At 44.0% G+C, this 18072-nt stretch overlaps 1 protein-coding gene across 15 annotated transcripts in view; it reads right to left on the bottom strand.

Annotated features, from left to right (window-relative positions):
* PPFIBP2 (PPFIB scaffold protein 2) overlaps window positions 1-18072 on the bottom strand; it is a 1415596-nt gene that overhangs the window by 244455 nt on the left and 1153069 nt on the right. For 8 of the 15 annotated variants that reach the window (XM_078680881.1, XM_078680882.1, XM_078680883.1 and 5 more), the window contains 2 exons: window positions 9859-10015; window positions 7547-7579 (listed from right to left, as the gene is read on the bottom strand). In XM_078680881.1, coding sequence (XP_078537007.1) covers window positions 7547-7579; window positions 9859-10015 — 190 coding nt within the window. The remainder of the gene's footprint in view (window positions 1-7546; window positions 7580-9858; window positions 10016-18072) is intronic. The other 7 variants (XM_078680889.1, XM_078680890.1, XM_078680886.1 and 4 more) reach the window with 1 other exon arrangement.

Here is an 18072-nt window from a genome sequence, read left to right as displayed (position 1 = left end):
ACTACTACTTTGATCCAGAACTAGAGGAATTAAAAAATCTAAAATATGAAAAGACGTATCCTCTGCCAATCGACATTCTTCCTCTACGACACTACGCCTGTGTAATCTATACAGACGGACATGCTCAACCCTCCGTTTGGGGAGAACATGCATACAACCCCACATGTGAGATTACAAAAGAAGTGTGGCGCGGAGGTAAACTAAGACCTCTATTAACAAAATCACACTCAGTAGAAACTAATTCAGAACTACAAACTGAAATAATAGCTTTGAAAATGGCGCTAGATAATGCGGATCGCGAATTCCCGACGCTTATAGTGTCAGATTCATATTACTGCGTCAAAGCATATAACAAGGATTTGCAGACATGGATTCAGAACGGTTACAAAGATGACACAGATGCACCAATAAAGCAGAAACTGCTCTGGGAACAAGTAGCTCTTTTACAAAAAGAACTACCAAAGACTCACGTGACACACTCACTGAGTCATCAGCGTGATGGCGTTCACGTTGTGGGGAATTCATTGGCTGAAGCAGCCGCAGCGGCAGCCACTAAACCGGCTCCCGTAGATCGAAAAAAGCGTACATTAAAATACATTGACGGTGAAACAATGCTGGCGGTGAAAACGTCATCAAAAGGCGACTGCTCAGCGTTACCGATCAACTATCCACTCAATTATACATACATAATCGATGCGAACTCCGTCCCTTTTGCTCGAATCCCTGGAGTGGGGGATAGAGTGATTCCAAACATGGACAGGAGAAGCTTGTTAATCGCAGACGCACACATGGGCGAGGGTCTCAGACACCTTAAATTAAAAGATTCTCTGGAAGAATTACAATCACGGTACTGGTGGCCAGGCATGAGCCTGCACTACACCATGTTTGTAAAAAACTGCCCAAACTGCAACAGAGATCGCAGTGGGGAGAGAAACAGTTTAATACCTCGTCGTATCAAGGCAGATAATATTACCAGCAAAAAGAATGGCTTGCGATTAACATATACAGGCTAGTTTCCACTTATAATGTAGATCACCAGCACTCGGCTGACGTCCGGACTATTATACAAGATTTGCGAGTCTAAATGGCATATACGCTAAGAGCATGTTACGTTTGACCATTGTTTTCACTCAGGCATACCAGCCTGGGGTGAAACGTGGCCAAATGAGCACAGTCCAGCGGGAATCTTCTCACTTCCTTCCTGAGGGTACGGGATGGTGTAAAGAAAAAACCAAGGCAGAAAGCAATCTATAATGGAAAGGATATTAGGTTCGGGAGCTGGGTGGGTCAAACATCTAATAAGTGTCCAACGTAGTCTAAATAACTTGCCAAGAAATTCTCTGAAGGGATTCAGTCCGTACGAATTATTATTTGGAACTAGGATGATTATCTCTGACCTTGATAGTCAGACTTCAGTGGTGAAAGAAAAAACCTTTGATGTCAAAGACCGTTTGGCTATTTTGCAGGACTTAAACAAAACAAGAAAAGACCTGAGCAACATACAGTTGAAACAACAGCCAACGACCACTGAAGAATCACCACCTGTCCCAGCAAGACCTGTCTGGATTCCAAAAGTCGGGGATCTAGTCAGGGAAAAGATTGCGGTAAAGAAGGAATTTGGGCCTTCCTACAGAAAAGCAGTTCCTGTCTTGTCTGTCAACGGGACAAGATCAGTTGTACTACCGCCACTTGCTGGAAAAAACGAGAACTGAGTTGTATCCATCGACCTGGTAAAACCACAACATGTGGCCGATAACAAACAGTAGGCCAAGTGGACTCCCAATAAGTAGCAGAACACCAAGGTTTGCTACCAGTACAGAGGTCCTAACGAAGAGGCTCATCACATTTGAAACGCCTACAGAAGAACAACAAGGACTATGCAACAATGCAATAGAACTCAGACCTCTGACAACCCAAATAAAAACATTTAGCAGAGACACACCAATCTACAATGAAGTACCAAGTGAAAATGCAAGAAACAAAAATTCTGAAGCAATTGGAACAATTGACAGAACTGCATCCGGGTACTTCATCAACTTCGATGATTCCTCTGAAGACTTCAGTGAATCAAAGACACAGCCATCATCAAAATCCTTTAAAGACAAAGCGAAGGAACTTTTGAAACAACTGAAAGAAACATATCTGGTTTCTCCATGGATTGAATTTTGGGTGGGTTTTGGTGCATTTATCCTCATACTTTGGCTCATCATGGTATTTACTTTGGGACGCTTCATTGAGGGAAAATATGCTAAAATGGACACAGCAAGTCAGAACATCAACTTGGTCCTCAAACCACACACATCTTCACACGTCGAGAAAAGAGAACTTTCTTCAGAACTTTCTTCAGCCAACTTCACAGCCAATCCGATACTTGGTGGGGTAGCCTGGGACAACACTGACTATGAAATTTATGGTCCGGTCGAGATCCTGAAATATCCACACCAAATCAAGATCTCCTTGAGTGATTTTGCAAAACCAAACTCATTTGCTGATGATTGGGACTTCGAAAGCATTAACAACATGATGTCTGACTTAGTAATGTCTGCTAAATTTACAAAACATGATTATTTGCAAGGTTCTACAAATTATGATAGTATGTATTGCTATAACCATTATGGTAACCATTTTTTACATAAATCTGCACAACCTAGAAATGTTTTAAATTATAATCAATGGGAACATTGTGCTACACCTCCAAAAGGGAGCTCTAGAACCGTATATGACAAATATTCATATTTTTCAGGTTTTAACATAAGTAATGCTGAAACATTTTATTTTAAATTGTCAAACAAGACAGGGATGAAAACCATGATAACCAACACAAAATTGATTTATTCAGACTCATTCTTTGAACAAATGAATACTTTTGGATTTGATTATTGGGACAAAAATGTTGATTTGAAAAGTGTTTGGGGTACAAAAGATTGGCAAGTACAAGGTTTAGAAGCTTTGTTTAGAGCCTGCATGATCCCAGAACAAATGATATTTTTAAATGACACTTTTCAACAAACCACCTGTCTTGGATTAGCCAAAATCAAAGATTTAAATAAACCGTCTATTCCAAAGCCAATAATGTTTAGCAATAACTCTGATACAGATGAAGAGATAGACGTAAACCATATATTAAACCAAAACAGAACACATCCTGATTGGAAACAATGGTTGATCTGGCCCACAGATACAAATAACTGTCAAGATAGATTCCTGAATAAAACACAGGGTTTCAAAATGACCAGGCCAGACCCTAGATATCCCCAAAGACATCACCCAGGGATAATAACAACCTACAGTGTGGGCAAATTATGCCTTCAATGGCTACAAACTTCCACACTGCCTGAAATTAAGCAACACCTAACTTTACTTACTGATGGTGCTGACTTGCGTGATTTCATAATGGGACCACGCAAACAGCGTCAAAAGCGTTTCATAGCAGACTCTGTATATGCAGCATACAATGAGGCCTGGAAGGTTACTCAAATTGAGACAGCAGAAAGAATACGGGAAATTGACCGTATTAATTTGGAAAAATCACTTTCTGTAGTGGACAATGGGTTAATGACTCTGTCCTCCAGAATTTTTTCATTGGACAGCATTGTGTCGTCAGCAATCGATATATTATCGCAAGACTTACTGTTATTACAACATGGTCAGTCACAATTGCGTTCTATTGTACAGCTTGGCTGGACGTTACAAAATCTGCGTTCAGGCTATGTGCCTTGGCGTTTAATCAACACAACGTCACTATTCCAAATCTTTAACCTTACTGATAGACAAATCGGTATGGCGCAAAAGGGTGCTGATTATACAATCTTGAGCATTGAAAAACTAGAAAGATTACCAATGACAATGTCAGAACGACCTGTCAGTGAATGGATAATACACGGAATCATAAATATTCCAATCTCAACCTTCAGGTTTCAATACTGCCAAAAATATATACAGGCTGGCATGTACGAGAAATTGGGAAAGGGGTACCTTAAAACAACTTGGAACCTGCCCTATTCACATGCATGTGTCAGTAATAAAGGACAGAAAGTGATTCTTAGTGGCAACAATTGTGCTATGTCACTAAGCGGCACGCTTCTGTGTAACGGTATTAGTTTGCACGGAGCCTGTGAAGGGAATTCATACAACCTTTCATGTCACCAGCAAGGCGCACCTGCAACTGAAATAGAACCATTCTTTCAAAGACTCTATAATGGGAGTTACATTCTTATTGTAGACCGCAGATGTTGTAGTCTTATGCCCGGGACTCCTTATCTAGTAACTACCACTGCGAAGGTCAAGTGCTGTGGACGCTCTTTATTCCCCAGCTCCTTTCCAGACAGGGAGGCAAGGGCATGGCCCAGTTTGTAAATTACTTCTATTCGAATAGATACTTTAAGCAGAATGAAAACAGTGCTTCTTCAGACGCCTATAAGGCTCACGTCATCAAAAGAAACGTATGATCTACAAGTCGCAAGGACGACTGCAGAGATACATACATTATTATCAACTAATTCCCCCGTACATTTCGCGGAAATCCTGAGCGAAATCTTAAATATTTCTGATACCACTGGGGTCTCAAAGGTATTTAAGACAGTATTTTCGATGGCATTAACACCATTCAAAGCCATACTGGGTATTTTTCCAGATTTCGTCCATTCGATTTTTGGCGGACTTCCCCTGATCCTGGGACTAATTGCAGGAATCCTATTCTTAGTCCTTATTTTTCGTTATGGCAACCCATGTCACAGATCAAACTCTCGCGACAATGGAAGATACGATCCTAGCCATTGGATACCGGGACCGGATATCAAAAATCCTGGGACTATCCCGGCTTAGAGACCTGAACATGACTTGGTTTCTATCATTTCGACCAATGTGGCAAAGATGTGTTTTACCTGTATTGAGATGTCTGCTATGCGGAGAAGAATGCGTGTTAGACACCTGTCTGACGCTACAATCGGATGCGCCAGTGGATGCAGATACACTGTTGGTTCCTACCAAGGTTCACGCTTTGTGCTGCCCTCAAAGGCTACCAATCCTGATGACGGCATTCCTGGAATCTTCACCACTGCGATTGAAGAGTAGTGAAGTTCAAGATGAAAGCAGCATCGAACAGGTACGACCTTCTGTCAGCAATGCGAATCAGAATGTCAATGCAGACAATCATGCGCACGAATGCATGGTTACCCCTATTTCCGACTTAGTGGAACTTTCCCATGAAGCTGTTGACAGTTTTTTCGAAAGCCTGAATGATATGATGTTCTCTCCAGAACAGAAATAGAGACTTTTGAGTAAACTCGCACACGGCGTTCCCTGAATTCGGCCTTCAACTTTAAAAATAAAGTCACATGAACAATTCTTCCCACCAGTTCACGGACAACAATTTTTTAGCAGCCCCAAATTATTTTTCACAAATTTTTCGGGACACTTATCTTCTGCTTAAAGTAAGAAACTATTCCTAGAGAACTAAGATTTCTATTTTTAGATACTTTATAAACTTAAGTTGCCCGTTGGGATGTTCACAAATATTTTATTATGTGATGAGATGGTCTCGAACTTCCTTTCTGTATAGCCATATTAAGAGCCATTTCATGTGTATTTCTCATATACCAAATAAGCAATAATGCATACAAATGCGTGTTTACTTTTGCATTTAATTCATAGCTTAAGTGCATACAATATATATGACTGCAATTTTTCAGTATATTTGAAAATTTCGAAATGCATTTATGTATTTTGGGGTGGTAAGGTATACACTATACTCTATAGTATGTTGTACTATGTTATACTATGCATAGATTAGTAAATATGACCATAGTTAGCGTGGAGTGGGTGTCATGTATTCCTATAGGTTCTGAATCGATCCCCCTATTCCTGACCCTATTCTGGTTAAACTAACTATCAAGTTAACTAACAGTCAGCCCATGAGGCAAGAACAGCCCCCATGATGCAGATACCGTTATCTGACGCAGTCACACTACGGCACAGGAACGTGTTATCTGATTAGGTCATAACGCTTGAGATCTAATTAGACAAGCGACATTCCTCCAGCCCCTGATAAGGCATACGACGTTCTCATAACAAATCAAACCTATGACAACCTGGATAATCCGTGCGGCCATTGTTTTGATTTCACAGAGAACTTCAGTAAAAGAATGTGCTAACGAGCAAGTCGTATGACATCTTTATTGACGTATCTATGTCCATCCTTAAGTCAATCTCGGCACCTTTAAGGTATAAATATTGCCGATCTTGCCCTATGCAAACACACGCGTGGTGACAAGACGGAGCAGCCATACTTGCCGAAGCCGAGAGCAGAAGCAGACCCCGCTGGCGCAGCCCCGCCTTCCTGACGCGCTGAGAGACGCGCTGCTATCTCAAGCTGAGAGACCCAGCACCGGCGTTTCTGGGCAGCCCTCGCAGGCAGCCTGGAATATCGAGAGCAGAGAAAGAGACACCATTCCTCATTCATCCTAAACTTCCAGGTACAGAACTGAATAACCCCTCCCAGAGAATTCTTTAGTTATTCACTTGGCAAAAACAAACTTAACTTAAACTGTAACTTTCTATTCCCGCCCACGCATTAGACTTAGGTCAGGTACACGGGGTAGGCGTATTTAGAAACACCAGTTGAGTACGTTTAGTCAAATGTATATGTGTATGTAAATATATTTTAATCATTTTAAACATCATATGGCTCAGAAACCATATCAATGTTTTTACAGTATTATTTTATACTATTGCTTTTAATGTATGCACTTTACTTAACTATAAGTATTGCAATAATATCGATCCATTTCTCTTGTACGAGAAAAGAGACTGATCAATAAATAACACCTTTTTATTGAACACGCCCGTCTCTTCCTTTTCTCTACAATCTGATGAGACTAAGAATGCACGTACTGACTGAGTAAAATAATTGCCTTGTGCTCACACGACTCTCGAGATTGACTCTTGATTAGGGGAGAGCAAAGTTGTCATGTTCTATGGTTGTCAGAAACTAAATCCCTTCTTGTCTAATCAGGGGAGTTAATTCTTTCCTGAACATTCGAGAAAGTTTCTAGCGAACTCTGAGCTACGCTGGCAAACCCAAAAATTAAGTCTAGTATCGACAGTAGTACACCTAGTTAACGTCTGGTCTAGGCCTTTACTGCTGTAGGTATTATTCCAATGCGCAGAGCCTATTGGGAAAATAGGAGCTACACTACACATGAGAGTTACTTGTCATCTTTCTCATTCTTTTGCAGTGGGCTGTAGGCGTTCACTAATGCCTGAAAGTACTTTCAAAAGTGGGAATCTAATACAAAAACTTTAAAAAAAAGCATTTTCCTACTTAAAAATGGAAAAGATACTGCAGTAGAAATCACGAACTAATAGCAAACATTAGTAATCACATAATTTTAGTAAATAAGCTTGGCTTTAAGTTCATGCAATTCCTTATTATTTGGGTTAAAAACAATCAAAGTAATGGCAGAAAATTAAAATGCACCACTGTAATTTTAAACAAAAATGACTTCAAACAGACAATTCAAATCATTAACCACACCAAATACAGTACCTAGTAAAGGCGCGCTTGCACTTCTGCCGAAATCTTCAATCATTCCAAAAAGCAGAAAGGTACAGGATGAAGGAAAGAGGAAATACCAGCAAAATAAAGTTATAGAAAAGCAAAGAGTAAATGAGCAAGTGTCTTAGCAAATTAAAACAGAAAGCAGGACAGATGATATACCTCCCCTGATTATAGTTTTTTATTTAAATACCTAGGGCCCACACACTTGTTGCAAGCATCTGGTGTTCTGATTTAAATTGCAATATCTTGTTAAACCTTAATTCTATGGCAACCTTTCCAATCAATAATTGGTTACATTCAGTACCATTTCCAAATTTAGTCACACTTTAGCAGTTGTTACTCAATATGGATTTCGTGCAAAACAATGAACATTCACAATAGAGGAAAGCCTTGATTTACTAGAGACTGTAAGTCTGTTTTCACCCAGGAATATTGGCATTACATATGCAGCATAAATAAAGAGTAACGAGACAGTATTTGGAACAATTATTCTTCGTATCAGCAAATCCATGTTCCAAATTCTGGGGCAGTTGACCCAGGGTTTTACAATCCATATTTTAGAAACGGAAGACATATTGAGTTCTCACATGAAGCCGCTGCATTTCAAAGTACTAAACACATAATAAACATGTAACAAACACGTTGACAATGTCAATCCCCCAGGGCCGCAGATCCCCTCCCCTTAAAAAGCAAAAGGTCCAGGAGTTAAGGTCCAGGGGATGGGGTCCACGGGACCAAAGAGTTTCGAGGAAAGGGCCTGTGTGCCCCCCTCACTTAAGAAAAAATAAGGCCATGGGGTATGGGGTTCCTGGGACCCTGTAGTCTTGGAGAGGGGCTGCGCTTTCCCCTCCCCAAATTAAAAATTACAGCACTCGGGGGCACGCACATACTCCCCTTAAAAAAATTATAATAATATGGCGCAGCTGGATAGAGTCCCCACAGGGCTGCAAAGGCTCAGGGAAGGGGACAGTGTACCACCTACACCCTGCCCCCCCCCTTTTCTTTTACACAAATAAGCCCAGGGGGCTGCAGTCTGCCTGAGTGAGGCCAAAAGTGAAAGACAAACTGCACGCTGGTCATGCCAGAAGGCTGATCGGCGGAGGGTTGGATGCCTGCAGAGTAGGATACAGGGCCTTGCCGCAAGCCAGGCAATTTGCGGCATGGTGATTTTATGAATAGAAATAAAATATTTCTTTATTTTAAAAAACTTTAGAAATTAAAATAAAAACACAGATTTAAGTGACATTATCGTTAGGTAAACATTTCAGGGACAATCTAACGTTTTGACCTAAAAAACAACCACTGAATTCAATCAGTTATGGGTATCTCTAGTAGCTGTAACTCGCGCCCTCGCCAAGCACAGGTAATCAGTCCTCATATTACATCACTCATGACATGCTCTACATCATTGATATCACTGCAACTTTTGAAATGACATCATTGATGACAACACTGTTCATGGTAGTTCTCTATGTCAGTAAATATAGTTAGGTATAGTTACAAGAGGTAACTATAACTGGTGAGTTCCAGTGTTTTTCTTTTTAGTTTAAAACATTCCATTCTCAGTAGAATTTTCACCTAACTAAAAAAAGATATGTATATCTTCATCAGTGGAAATATTGCATATGGCTAGCCTCTACTCTTCATTCAATTTAGGAGAGAGCTGAAGACACGTCTTTAAACAACACCATCACAACAAAGTAAATAGTCCACCTCCCAGCTGAGATCCAAGCACTTGCCACCTAGATTAAGTCTTTAACGCTGTACAATGGTCCACTGGCTTTCTTCTAGTTTGCACTAAAAAAATATCACCCACAAGCATAAGTACATACATACATTAAGGACACTTAATACGGAGGGCCCGATACACAAAGGTAAACTTAGACCTAAAGTCTAAGTTTAGACCTAAAGTCTAAGTTTAGACTGAAAGTCTAAATGTAGACTTAAAGTAAAACTTTAGACCTGAAGACTAACTTTAGACCTAAAGAATAACTTTACACCTGAAGTCTAAGTTTAGACCTGAAGTCTAAACTTAGACTTCAGGTGTAAAGTTAGTTTTTAGGTGTAAAAGTCTTTAGGTGTAAAGTTAGACTTCAGATCTAAGTTTACCATTTTGAATCAGGCCCCGAGTGTAGTGCTACAGATGTAAAGTACAGCCAAACATTCAAAGAAACAGTGCATACTGGTATTACATTCAAGCCATGATTTCTAAGTTGAACATTCAATTTGAAATTCTTAAGATGTATTTATATAAATGTATAATGTGCACTAAATATGCTTTGATGTACTTTATTACATACTTAGGTTGAGTGAATAGTTCTCTTCGAGCCCGCTTCTCACTTGAAGAACACCTTGGGAAGCTGCAGTTTTATGTGTTTCATGTGCTCCATTAGGAGCGCCTCGCGAAAACTTCCCAGGCAACGTCATGTACCGATTATCTTCTAGGTAGGGTTTATTCTGAAATTAGGAAAACATTGTTTCTATCTCTTTTCAAGTAAGCATACCATTTCTACAATTATTAATTGTTCAACACCCAGCCCAATGGAGAAGACCACATTAAGTTTCATATTTATAGTAAAATGCAATTACTGCAAGATCACTACGTATGCACAATTTGTCTTGAAAAGGTAGTCGTAATAACACGCCAGAAGTAAATTATGGAAAAAATATTGATAAAATACATGTGTGCCTTGGAGTATCGAAAAAACAGGTGAACAGAAAACAATGTCAGAAAATAGAGAAATGTTCCTTTTGTTGTTTTTTTAAAGAACATACATGTGCATAAGACACAGGAGCTTTTGGAGCATGGTATAGGGACTTCACTTGATAGGCCTGTGCTTGGGTTATGCTGGCTTATGCTCCGAAAACACACTGATGAGATGAAGCAGATTTTTACCCAGTTGAAAATCAAGTATTTGAGCATATTTGGCTCAAACAATTCTACCCATTACTTTTCAATTTTTTTCAAGATGTTTAAGTATAAAGGGTATGCCATATGGTGACACCGAACTCTATCTCAACAAGGAGACACAGTAAGGCTGAAACTTGTGTGGGAATGCCTATGTTACCATGAAAATAGGATGCAGAACTTCCAACTAGGTCCATGTCAAGAAGATGACACAGTCAATCTGTCCTGTTTTCAGATAACAGTACAAGGCGAGCAGGGACTTTTTTTTTTAATATTTCTTTTTATTGAAATTTGTAACAACATGAACAAGAAAGAAAAAAAAAAGAAACAACAAGGCAGTACAATCAATCAAATGGTGAAGCGTCCTGCGGGGGGGCAGCGTGAAAAAATAATACAAACAGTGACCCTGCGGGATGGGAGGAAAGAGAACTAATCCGGAGACAATCCAAGCAACACATTGGGAGGAATGTCGGGTCAAGGGGATGGAGGGTCCGCCACTAAGTGCGTGAAGGGAGGGGTACAGATGTCTCCCCGGTAGGAATTCCAACGACCCCAAATCTTGCACCATTTACGGGGCCTGCCACGCGCAACATACACCGTCTTCTCTCTGAACATGCACCAGTCCATATTTTCCTTCCAGGCCAAGACTGTGGGGGGCCTCTGGGAACCCCACAACTGGGCGATGTCCCTCTTTGCGATCATATTACCTAGGGTCACCCACTGAGTCTGGGCCAGATCATAATCATTAGGTTCCCAGACATTCAGCAAACATCGTCTAGCCTCAGGCAACAACGCGACACCCGTGACCTCTTCCATCACTGCATGCACTCGATTCCAGAAACGAACAACCACCGGGCATTCCCAGAGTATATGGAGAAAAGTGCCCAGTAAGCCGCAACCACGCCTGCACAGCCCATCCGAAGCATAACCCATACTGACCAATCGTGGACCGGTAACATAGATCCTGTGGAGAATCTTAAGCTGTACAAACCGGAGGCGGGCCGGAATTGCGACCTCCTTCGGAGAGGATATGGCCGACTGCCAATCCTCGTCATCCAACTCCAAGCCATCACCGATCCAAGCCTCCCTAAGTCGCTGTAAGAGGTCGATCCTATTGTTTATCAACTTCTTGTAAATGAGCGAGATCGTGCTGTCGGGAACGTGTCCGTCCAGCACCCGATCCTCAAGCGGCGAAGCCTCCGGTACAATAGTGCCCGGGGGAAAAACCGCCATTAACGCATGACGGACCTGAACATACCTAAAAAACTCCTTGTCACTCAAGTCATACTCCAGTCTCAATTCCTCAAAGGTTTTGACCCGGTCCTTAGTCCATACATCATTCACCCTGCCTATACCAATAACATCCCACCGATCAAAACCTTTCGTCTTCCATAGGGAGCCTAGCCTCTCGGAGGCATAGAGAGGGGTCGCGCGTGTGAGTCTGTCCCTCCATCCCATTGCATCGGTGGCGCGCTGCCATACCTGCACTGCTATCCTGGTGGGGCCAGTGAGCGTCTTCCCAGCGGATTTCGTATAAAGCGCCCTATTGTGGTCTCCACCAGGCAGTAACCATCTGTCCATTTCGAACGCGGGGTTAGACACAGGGTCATACATGCCGTGGTTAATCGCCCCCAGCTGGGAGGCCCAGTAATAGCGCTTGATATCCGGGAGAGCTATCCCACCGTCGTACCAAGGATGTGTTAACTTGGCAAGGGCTATGCGGGACCGCCCACCCCACACCAGCCGTCTCTGTAAGCTTTCGACCTCTCGGAAGTAACTAGCCGGGATGGCATCAAAAGTATTCTGGAGGGCGTAGAGAAATCGGGGCAAGGACATCATCTTAAATAATGCCGCCCGTCCGAGCGGGGATAGTGGGAGTCTACGCCACGCCTCAACATCGGACCGCAGGCGCCGAAGCGGCGGCAACAGGTTACGTTCGAAACGGACGGCGGGGTCCAAGGTAATAAACACCCCCAAGTATTTGAAACCCTCCTGCACCACCTGTATCGGGCACCCACGCGGCAAGAGAGGAGGTTCGCCCGAAAGAACGTAAACGCAGGACTTGGACCAGTTAATAACAAGGCCAGAGTTCTTACCCAAGGAGGTCAATACATCGAATAGCACTATTAGCGACTTTCGAGGAGAGGTGGGGTATAGCAGGATGTCATCAGCATAGAGCGACACTCTATCTTCGAAATCGGGGGACCAACGTATACCCTTCATTGATGGCTCCCACCGCAGCCAAGCCGCCAAAGGTTCCAAGGCAAGGGCAAAAAGAAGCGGGGACAGCAGGCACCCCTGGCGAGTACCCCTCCCGAGCGAAAACGAGCCGGAGACGCGACCATTAACTACCACCTGGGCCAAGGGATCCTGGTATAGTAGCTTCACCCAACTAATGAAAACTGGGCCAAAGCCGAACTTGGCGAGGACGGGCCAAAGACACGGCCATTCCAACGTATCAAACTCCATGGTGGCGTCCAAGGTGGCCAAAATGGCCGATTCACGCAGTGAGGACGCTCTCGCAAGGGCGCCATGTAGACGCCGAAGATTAAGTGCCGTGTTTCGGTGCGGAATGAACCCGGACTGATCCGGATGGATCAGGTCGCAGACAACAGTTACCAGGCGATTCGCGAGCACTTTTGCGAGGATCTTAGGCTCGGCGTTCAGGAGACAGATGGGTCTGTACGACGCGCAACGATCCCGAGGTTTCCCCTCCTTATGGATCACAACAATAGATGTAAGTCGTTGGTCATAAGGGAGGGTACCAGCTTCTAGCGACTCCAAAAACATAGAGCGAAGATATGGTGCTATTACATCTGGACGTAGCTTATAAAGTTCGATGGGAAGTCCGTTCGGACCCGTGGCCTTCCCGGACCTCACAGAGCGAACCGTGGCCGCGACCTCCTCGACGGAGAGCGTCGCGTCCATCAGCTCCCTCTCCAGATCCGACAAGCGGGGCAAAGCGATATCCCTAAGAAGCAGGCGCAGAGCAGGGACTTGTTGTTTCACTTTTCCCATTATTGGTACAGACCTTAAAGTCACAACACGATGGGTGAAAAAAATGACTAGATGGACTGGGGAAGTAAACAGTATCCGGACCTGACCTACCAGTTATGGCTGGACTGCTTCTTTGTCATTGTATCAAACTTACTTGCGTGCCCCTGCTGAGCTGTAGCTGACACCGGGGGCATTGTGACGCCACTGCAGGACAAACCAACACCGCCCGGAACACCGCTACAACCGGCCTTCATTTACCAGAGTTCCCTGGGGCAGCGCTCTGTGAGGCCATCATCAACAAGCACCTGGAGGCGCTTAAATACATCGCGGCGCCTCCCGCGGCGCAGGATGCATGCGGGCGTGCCCAGGCGAAGCCCGGGCCAAGGGCCGGCCCGTCCTGCGCCCGTCTGGGGCAGGAAGAGGCAGGGCTGGGCCCCCTCTTTAACATCTGGTCAAAGAGATCTTCGAATTGAGGACAAAGGTACTGTGGGGTTTTGAAGGGGTGAGCGCTGTATTGTGCTGTATTGTTACAGCGAGGTAGTTCCCCGGGGTGTTAACAGGTGGAGGAGTGGCTCATTTGTTAAGTTGCTACAAGCTGCAAAAAGTATGGGTAAGAGGAAGTCGATGGAGGGGGATCCTCACTCGTCCACGCTAAAAAAGGGAAAAAATCTAAAAAGGCATTACATGCAGCCACTAACTGTGCCCTTGCCAGAATTGAAAACCTTGTAAGTGAATGCGAGGACGTACTAGCTGGGGACCCTAGTTTAAATGGTGCTGAAAATTCTGACCCTCTCTGACGTCCTAAAGCAACATCGCAAAAAAGTGATCCCCGCAATATTTAGCAAAAAGCCCCCATACACACCCCCCCCCCCCCCCCCCCCCATTTGCGAAGTCCATAGAGCTTCTGAAGGCCCAGCAGAGTGCCCAAATGATCTGAACACCCTGAACAAGACACTTGAGACCAGGTCACAAGGGGACTCGCACGAAACATCATCCGAGAAAGGCATTAACTGCTCTAATAGATTTTCTGTCTTAGAGGGGGAATCAGGCGATCCATTTGATAATCTAGTACAAGGTGGCAGGACCCTGAGTCAAGTGGCGCTGGGGCTCTGGGTTGTTCGAATTGCCTCCATTTGAGTAGGATACTAGTGCAGAAAATGGAGAAGCTAGAGAGCGAAATGGCCTTCATTAAAAACGCACTGAAGGAGCTTACACAGAAGAGGGAGGTGCACAAAACCAATGACCCATTTCACCAAACATCTATGTCATTGTCCACAGCCGTAAATAAAAGGATAACTGCTTCTACTACTCTCATGTTAGGAGGGGGGCCCCGACCGAGAGGGAGTTTAGTACAAAGGCCCTCTAGTAAGAATACTTCAGCGGGGCAGGCCACCCCCAGTACTTATGCTGAAATCATGAAATCCAGGACTGAGGTAGATAAGCGCGAGAGTCCCCACACTAATAAAATTGTTAGCAGTAATATGTCCTCAACGGCAGGAAGAATGAATGCTGGTGTTGACCAAGGCATCCCATCAAATCACTACATTCCCCCTAGAAGTGCAGCATCAGATGTATATATGACCAAAGTCCCAAAGCTTAGCAGAAGTGCTGACCAAGAAAGTAGGGAAGCTATTCACAACAAAGCAAACCACTGGCTCCGCCACGTGAGGGGGTGTAGATCAATCATTAGGGAAGACATGATTAGTGCTTATGTTTATGAGATTTTTATTGCGCACAAATACCCGAGGGTGTCTCGGCGCATATCAGACTGCCTGGGACGGAAAGCTACCAGATGAATCATTGATTAAATAACCAGGTTTTCAAGAGTTTACGGAAGATGATGAGAGTGGGACTGGTTTTGATCGACAGAGGAAGAGCCTTCCACAGCCTGGGGGTAGCTACTAAAAAGCGTCTGTCTCCCCAGCTTGTGGTTCTGGTACGTGGGACAGAGAGGAGGTGGGTGCAAGCCGAGCGAAGGGGTCTTTGAGGAACATAGATCCGGAAGGCATCCTTGAGGAACCTGGGTCCTGAATCATGGATGGCCTTATAGGCAATACAGAGTGCCTTAAACTTTATCCGGCTCTTGACTCTTAGCCAGTGCAGATGACGTATGGCCAGAGTGGTGGGGCGGCAGCTAGAGATGCCAAGCAGAATTCTGGCCGCTGCATTTTGCACCGATTGTAATTTTGTTAGGATCTGTTCTTGCGTGCCGAGGAAGAGGGCGTTGCCATAATCCATTTTGGAGAAAACAAGAGTGGTGATCAAGGTTTTCCCTGCCCCTGGAGGGAGATATGGCAACAGCTTTTTGATCTTCCTTAGAGTATAGAAGGAAGATGAGACCCCCGTATTCACATGGTGTTTAAACAACAGCTTCTCATCGAACATGATACCGAGGTTTCTGACCTTGGCAACCGGAGTGGGGGGTGGACCCATTTCACTGGGCCACCAGATGGAGGACCATTCCGGTGAAAGGTTGCCAAAGGTCATCACCTCGGTCTTGTCCGAATTTAACTTCAAGCAGTTGCTTGACATCCATGAGCCAATGGCCAACATCCCCTCCTGAAATCTTGCGGCCACGGCTGGTCCATCCTTGTGAACCGCCAACACCAGTTGGGTGTCATCCGCGTAGGTGGTTAAGCGGAGTCCATGTGCTTTGATGACTCTCGCCAGATCCACCACATATATATTAAATAATGTGGGGCTTAGCGAGGAGCCCTGGGGCACCCCGCATGGAAGGGTGAAGATGGGCGAGTAAAAAGTGCCCAGTTTCACCGCCTGAGTGCGGTTAGCCAGAAACGAAGCAATGAGGTCCCTGGCAAGATGGGTCACCCCCAGGGATGTGACACGGTCGATCAAGATGGAATGATCGACCGTGTCAAAGGCAGCGGACAGATCCAGGAGTATAAGGACCGCTGCCCCACCCTGGTCCATTATGATTAGTGTTAGGAGATTGTCCTTGTTTAGCTCACAAACTGATTGCATTGAAGTTCAGCTATGCAATCAAGAAATTGCGGAGAACTTGCTGGCCCTCGAGTATCGGACTTGTCCCCCTAAGCACTCGAATATCCAAATCAGACGCCTGCCACTCTGGACTTTAGACAGGGAACAGAATGATTCTGATTTCAATAGAATAGATTGACTAAACAAGGACATCTATCAGAACTTCCCAATAGAAATACATACATCTGGGAAGCCTGGGTCCCTGACTCCCGTTGTGTATACAACCCTAAGTCCTTTAAGTGGGGGAAGTCCGGGGTCAGGATATTCAGGGTACATCTAATTTGGAGAGTGGCACCTCTAAGGTAATTTAGCTACTTTCCTGGAACATAGCAGGTCTTCAGAAAAAAATGGCAATCCCTGAATGGAATGACTTCATCTCCAATTATGACGTCTGCATGTTCCAGGAAACCTTGAGTATGACCCCGTTATATAAATCTGGGTTTTCCACCTACTTCATTCCGGCGACAAGTTCAGGAAAGGGTCGGCCAGCAGGGGACCTTGTTATATGGGTCAAGGTGGCTCTAAATTGGGTTATCTCCATGAATAACTCCGGCTCAGAAGATATCATACATTTATCAATTAAAGGACCTCACAATGGTAATAGGGTGGAACTTTTTAATGTGTATGCGCGTGGAACGCAGGGGCACAAACCTCAGCTACTATAACATCTTTAGAAACTGCACTAGCGAGCATCCGGCCCCTGTCTAAAATTATTGTGGGATGTGACCTAAATTGCACTTTTGAACCTTTAAGTGAAGACAAACTTCTGGGAATTAATGAGGATGATATGAAACACTCCATCCCCATATTAAGTTTGCCCCCAATTAGGACGTGGTCACCCAGGGCGATACAAATTAATGCCCTGACAATTGAATTTAACCTACGAGCATTGAATGGTAGGACAATATCGGACTCAAAAGGAGCTAATACATGTAATAGAATTAGCAGCCCCTCGCGCATTGATTATCTTTTGCTGGACATCCGTTTATGGGGGGACTTAGTGGATATGAAGGTCAAGCAATCACAGGACAGTGACCACAACCCACTATGTATGAAAATTAGATGGGGATTGATAGGAAAAGTATCCAAAGCCCCGTTCTTAACATCAAAAGAAGTAGTCCTCCCTAACTGCAACCGCAGATTGAAATGGCATCAGATTGTTTGCCAAGAGGATACATTAGCCAGCATCAGAGAGCTAGTAGAATTGGAAAATGTAGAACTTGCTTTGTTTAATGCAGACCCGGGGACCAAGCAGGGTTCAGATGTGAGCAATCTTTATAACATGATTGAGAAGTTGGGTCTGTTTTTTTTTCTAAAGGAGCATAGAGGGCATAAAAGTAAAAGATTAAACCATGGCAATATATGGTACACGGCTTTGTGCAGAAAAAAGAGGCAGGCCATATCCGTAGCATTATGGCAAAAAAAATGCGGCAGCTGTAAGAGAGGCTCGAAAGGAATACAACAGCACCATAGAACTAGCAAAGCGGGAATGGGATGAAGAACATTGGCAGGATCTCAAAATTGCAGCCCATTCAAAAGATTCAACTAGATTCTGGGAATTAATAAACATTTCTAAGAGAAGAGGATCTGACCCCATCCCAAACCATAT

This window comes from Lissotriton helveticus, chromosome 3_1 (genome assembly GCF_964261635.1).
Source record: "Lissotriton helveticus chromosome 3_1, aLisHel1.1, whole genome shotgun sequence".
Taxonomy (NCBI): domain Eukaryota; kingdom Metazoa; phylum Chordata; class Amphibia; order Caudata; family Salamandridae; genus Lissotriton; species Lissotriton helveticus.
The sequence above is the reverse complement of the archived record's forward strand: the minus strand, read 5'-3'. Positions and strand labels throughout refer to the sequence as shown.